Source organism: Diachasma alloeum, unplaced genomic scaffold, assembly GCF_001412515.2.
Source record: "Diachasma alloeum isolate Michigan unplaced genomic scaffold, Dall2.0 Dall_scaffold_00294, whole genome shotgun sequence".
NCBI classification, from domain to species: domain Eukaryota; kingdom Metazoa; phylum Arthropoda; class Insecta; order Hymenoptera; family Braconidae; genus Diachasma; species Diachasma alloeum.
This window is the reverse complement of record NW_021680433.1, coordinates 1,133,669-1,140,078: the sequence shown is the minus strand read 5'-3', so window position 1 is coordinate 1,140,078 and position 6,410 is coordinate 1,133,669. Positions and strand designations below refer to the sequence as shown.

The window sequence follows — 6,410 nt, the reverse complement described above, 5'->3', positions numbered from 1 at the left end:
GAGGGAATCAATTCTTTTTTTAGAAAAAATTTTTTACTCTGGGAAAGTTGATTAATTGCGGAATTAATATGAGAGAGATTTCAAACACTATTTTTGCAGTTTGTTGAGGTATCTTGATGTCATTGGCAGAGTAGGAGTTGACACATTTTATTATGAAGATAAAGACAATCGTGATTCAGAAAAATGGAAAAATATATTGATTCTGCAGATCCCGGAAATTGTATTAGAATAATCGACCATGTGATTACTAATTACCATCAGAACGAACGAATATTTGTATTTTACGTGAGGTGGGATTCAAATTCACAACCTTCAGATTAGAGGGCTGATGCTCTTACCAATTGAGCTATCTCACAGATCCACAATGAGCATTGGAATTTTCTCATATTAATGAGGACTTGAAAAATTAGGAAACCAAATCCATTAATGGAGATAAATAATGTGCGGTAATTATTGTGAATAATTACTGGGGCCATATTAGGGAGGAGGGAATCAATTCTTTTTTTAGAAAAAATTTTTTACTCTGGGAAAGTTGATTAATTGCGGAATTAATATGAGAGAGATTTCAAACACTATTTTTGCAGTTTGTTGAGGTATCTTGATGTCATTGGCAGAGTAGGAGTTGACACATTTTATTATGAAGATAAAGACAATCGTGATTCAGAAAAATGGAAAAATATATTGATTCTGCAGATCCCGGAAATTGTATTAGAATAATCGACCATGTGATTACTAATTACCATCAGAACGAACGAATATTTGTATTTTACGTGAAGTGGGATTCAAATTCACAACCTTCAGATTAGAGGGCTGATGCTCTTACCAATTGAGCTATCTCACAGATCCACAATGAGCATTGGAATTTTCTCATATTAATGAGGACTTGAAAAATTAGGAAACCAAATCCATTAATGGAGATAAATAATGTGCGGTAATTATTGTGAATAATTACTGGGGCCATATTAGGGAGGAGGGAATCAATTCTTTTTTTAGAAAAAATTTTTTACTCTGGGAAAGTTGATTAATTGCGGAATTAATATGAGTAGAGAGATTTCAAATACTATTTTTGCAGTTTGTTGAGGTATCTTGATGTCATTGGCAGAGTAGGAATTGATCCATTTTGTTGTGAGGCTAAAGACAATCGAAAGGTAATCTCAAGATCTCAACAGTGATCAAAGGAATTCTTTTCCCTACAAATGGGAGACGACAACCTTGAAAAATCAACTGCATTAATCTAAAACGCATAAAATGATTGAATCCACTCAATTGTTTACTGAAATTAATTAATAATCCTCTGATTACGAACCTGAATAATAATGAAAAAACAGGAGGTGAAAAAAATATCAACAAAGAATTCATTTCACTTCCCATAAACGAATAAAAAAACAATTTTTCGAAAATTGTTGAAAAAAATCACATATTTATTATGCACAAAACTTCCACAATCATTACATAATCATCATCAACTTTCATTCTGCACTATCTGCTCTGATCAATTACCATCCCCAACGGAGTGGTTATAACAAAGAGATCATTCCACTTCTCCCCCTAAACCCAAGAGACTTCACAGCAAGAAGTGAAAATACATTTGACGCAGAGATGTTCGTCCCTACAAAAAAGATTTCTTCATCTTCCACGAATTGCCCTCTACCTATTTACAAAAACATTCTACTCCAAGCCTCAATCAGATATAGCATGAGCAGCAGTGACCAAAGTGTCATGAACCTCCCTGAAGAACCCGACCTGAGCTTTAACAGTCATGAGGAACTGTGGATAAGTCAGTGCAGGTCCCTCCTGATTGGAAACAGGCTCGACCCTGGTGGGAACCACGGCCATCGGCTGATACCTCACAGAACTAGAGTTCTGTGACAAGCATTCAATCGAAGTCTTGAGATGCAGCTCGATCTGATCGCAGATCGAAAAGAACTCCTCGAAGTTCTTGTTGAACCGATGGTCGGTTGGCTCGATGCCCTTGAGTGAGCCGACGTCCACTAGACTATTCTGGTGGAAGGTCTGGGCCGCCGACTTCATGGCTATCGCCAGGGACTCCTTCAAGGGACCCACGAGGGACTTCACCTTGGAGATGTTGTCCAGTTTCTCTTGAGCCTGTTGTTGCTGCTGCTGTTGTTGCTGCTGGACTTGTTGGGGGTTCTGGGACATCTGGGGGTTGTTGGGCTGGGGCATCTGTCCCATCTGCATGCCGGCTTGTTGGATTGGGGGAATATTCATGATGGAGCTGAAACGTATATTTTCATCACGCTGTGTGGAAAAGTGACTTTCAGACACGCTCCACGTGCTTAAAAGTCCCTTTCCCACGCATTGTGATGAAATAGTATATTTCGTTACGAGTGCGAAAAAGAGTTTTTTGGCTCGTGGGAGGTTTATAGCACGAGCCGAAGGCGAATGATATAATCCCACGAGCCAAAAAACACTTTTGCCACAAGTATCGAACGATATTTTTCATCACGCTGTGACGACAAGTGAACTTTTCGGCACGCTCCGCGTGCCTAAAAATCCAATTTCCGCCACATTGTGATGAAAAATATTGTTCGTATATATACTATTTCATCACAATATGTGGAAAGGGGCGTGTGCTTCGCGTGCCAAAAAAGTTACTTTTTCGCACAGCGTGATGATATATATTTCGTTACGAGTGCGGAAAAGAGTTTTTTGCCTTCGGCTCGTGCTATAAACCTCCCACGAGCCAAAAAACACTTTTCCCACCAGTATCGAACGATATTTTTCATCACAATGTGGCGGAAATTGGACTTTTAGGCACGCGGAGCGTGCCGAAAAGTTCACTTTTCGTCACAGCGTGATGAAATAGTATATTTCGTTACGAGTGCGGAAAAGAGTTTTTTGCCTTCGGCTCGTGCTATAAACCTCCCACGAGCCAAAAAACACTTTTCCCACCAGTATCGAACGATATTTTTCATCCCAATGTGTGGAAAAGTGACGTTTTAGGCACGTGAAGCGTATCTTAAAAGTTACTTTTTCGCACAGCGTGATGAAATAGTATATTTCGTAACGTGTGCAAAAAACATTTTTTCACGAGTTACGAACAATATTTTTCATCACAATGTGGCGGAAATTGGACTTTTAGGCACGCGGAGCGTGCCGAAAAGTTCACTTTTCGTCACAGCGTGATGAAAAATAATATAAATCTATCGAGTTATTGTATTCCATATCCCAATACGCCCTGTGTAAAATAGTATATGTCGTAACGAGTGCAAAAAAGTGTTTTTTGGCGAGTGGGAGGTTTATATCACGAGCCGAAGGCGAGTCATATAATCCCACGGGCTAAGAAACATTTTTTCACGAGTGACGAACAATATTTTTCATCACAATGTGGCGGAAATTGGACTTTTAGGTACGCGGAGCGTGCCGAAAAGTTCACTTTTCGTCACAGCGTGATGAAAACTCACTTTTCGCACATTGTGATGAAAAATAGGATTCGACTGGGGGTTACACCCCCTGCTCGCTCCGCTGGCTAACTCTCATATGACCCCATGACAATTATTCTGACCCTTATTTTTACCCCCATGACCCTTATTTACACCCTTGCGATCCTTAATCTGACCCTCATTATAATCCTTTTAACCCTTGTTCGGACTCTTTTGACCCTTTGATAATATAGCGAGAGTCTTATATGACCTCCATTACCCTTATTTTGACTCCCATGACCTCCATTGCGACTTTTAATCTGATCTTTGTAACCCTTAATCTGTCCCTCGTGACCCATGTCATTGTATTGTGACCCGTATTTTATTCCTATAACTCTTATTTAGATCCTTACGACCCTTACTCTGAACCTCATTATAACCCTCGTGACCCTTATTTAGTCCCTTGTCACTCTTTGATAATATATAGAGCTCTATATGACCCCCTTGACCCTTATTCTGACCCTCATTTTGACTCCCATGACCTTTATTGTGACCCTTTTTCTGACACTCATTATAACACTCGTGACCCTATTTGGACTCTTGTGACCCCTGTCGTTTTGTTCTCATCTTTTTTTTACTCGTATGACCCTTATTTAGAGACTTGCGACCGTTAACCTCACCCTTGTGACCCTTATTTTGACTCTCATTATAACCCTCGCGACTCTTTTTCTGACCCTCATTATGAGACTCGTGATTCTTATTTAGACTCTTGTCACCCTTAATCTGTTCATCGTGACCCTTATTCTGACCCTCATTATAACTTTCGTGACCCTTGTTTAGACCCTTGTGACCTTAATCTGTTCCTCGTGATCCTTATTCTGACCCTCATTATAACCCTCGTGACCCTTATTTAGAGTTTTGCGACCCTTAACCTCACCCTTGTGACCCTTATTTTGACCCTCATTATAATCCTCGTGACCCTTTTTCTGACACTCATTATGAGCCTCGTGACTCTTATTTAGACCCTTATCACCCTTAATCTGTTCATCGTGACCCATATTCTGACCCTCATTATAACCCTCGTGACCCTTGTTTAGACCCTTGTGACCTTAATCTGTTCCTCATGATCCTTATTCTGACCCTCATTATAACCCTTGTGACCCTCATTTAGAGCCTTGCGACCCTTAACCTCACCGTTGTGACCCTTATTTTGACCCTCATTATAACCCTCGCGACTCTTTTTCTGACCCTCATTATGAGACTCGTGACCCTTATTTAGACTCTTGTCACCCTTAATCTGTTCATCGTGACCCTTATTCTGACCCTCATTATAACCCTCGTGACCCTTGTTTAGACCCTTGTGACCTTAATCTGTTCCTCGTGATCCTTATTCTGACCCTCATTATAACCCTTGTGACCCTCATTTAGAGTTTTGCGACCCTTAACCTCACCCTTGTGACCCTTATTTTGACCCTCATTATAATCCTCGTGACCCTTTTTCTGACACTCATTATGAGCCTCGTGACTCTTATTTAGACCCTTATCACCCTTAATCTGTTCATCGTGACCCATATTCTGACCCTCATTATAACCCTCGTGACCCTTGTTTAGACCCTTGTGACCTTAATCTGTTCCTCATGATCCTTATTCTGACCCTCATTATAACCCTCGTGACCCTTATTTAGACCCTTGTGACCTTAATCTGTTCCTCATGATCCTTATTCTGACCCTCATTATAACCCTTGTGACCCTCATTTAGAGCCTTGCGACCCTTAACCTCACCGTTGTGACCCTTATTTTGACCCTCATTATAACCCTCGCGACTCTTTTTCTGACCCTCATTATGAGACTCGTGACGCTTATTTAGACTCTTGTCACCCTTAATCTGTTCATCGTGACCCTTATTCTGACCCTCATTATAACCCTCGTGACCCTTGTTTAGACCCTTGTGACCTTAATCTGTTCCTCGTGATCCTTATTCTGACCCTCATTATAACCCTCGTGACCCTTATTTAGAGTTTTGCGACCCTTAACCTCACCCTTGTGACCCTTATTTTGACCCTCATTATAATCCTCGTGACCCTTTTTCTGACACTCATTATGAGCCTCGTGACTCTTATTTAGACCCTTATCACCCTTAATCTGTTCATCGTGACCCATATTCTGACCCTCATTATAACCCTCGTGACCCTTGTTTAGACCCTTGTGACCTTAATCTGTTCCTCATGATCCTTATTCTGACCCTCATTATAACCCTCGTGACCCTTATTTAGAGCCTTGCGACCCTTAACCTCACCGTTGTGACCCTTATTTTGACCCTCATTATAACCCTCGCGACTTTTTCTGACCCTCATTATGAGCCTCGTGACTCTTATTTAGACCCTTATCACCCTTAATCTGTTCATCGTGACCCATATTCTGACCCTCATTATAACCCTCGTGACCCTTGTTTAGACCCTTGTGACCTTAATCTGTTCCTCATGATCCTTATTCTGACCCTCATTATAACCCTTGTGACCCTCATTTAGAGCCTTGCGACCCTTAACCTCACCGTTGTGACCCTTATTTTGACCCTCATTATAATCCTCGTGACGCTTTTTCTGACCCTCATTATGAGCCTCGTGACTCTTATTTAGACCCTTGTCACCCTTAATCTGTTCATCGTGACCCTTATTCTGCCCCTCATTATAACCCTCGTGACCCTTATTTAGAGACTTGCGACCGTTAACCTCACCCTTGTGACCCTTATTTTGACCCTCATTATAACCCTCGCGACCCTTATTTAGAGTTTTGCGACCCTTAACCTCACCGTTGTGACCCTTATTTTGACCCTCATTATAACCCTCGCAACTCTTTTTCTGACCCTCATTATGAGACTCGTGACGCTTATTTAGACTCTTGTCACCCTTAATCTGTTCATCGTGACCCTTATTCTGACCCTCATTATAACCCTCGTGACCCTTGTTTAGACCCTTGTGACCTTAATCTGTTCCTCGTGATCCTTATTCTGACCCTCATTATAACCCT

General features: G+C 41.1%; 1 protein-coding gene across 1 annotated transcript in view; it reads right to left on the bottom strand.

The window, feature by feature from the left end:
* Positions 1-1,398: 1,398 nt before the first annotated feature.
* LOC107039188 (mediator of RNA polymerase II transcription subunit 29) overlaps positions 1,399-6,410 on the bottom strand; it is a 6,837-nt gene continuing 1,825 nt past the window's right edge. The window contains exon 2 of the mRNA XM_015258685.1: positions 1,399-2,236. Within this exon, the coding sequence (XP_015114171.1) occupies positions 1,681-2,229 (549 nt within the window). The 5' untranslated portion in view covers positions 2,230-2,236 and the 3' untranslated portion in view covers positions 1,399-1,680. The remainder of the gene's footprint in view (positions 2,237-6,410) is intronic.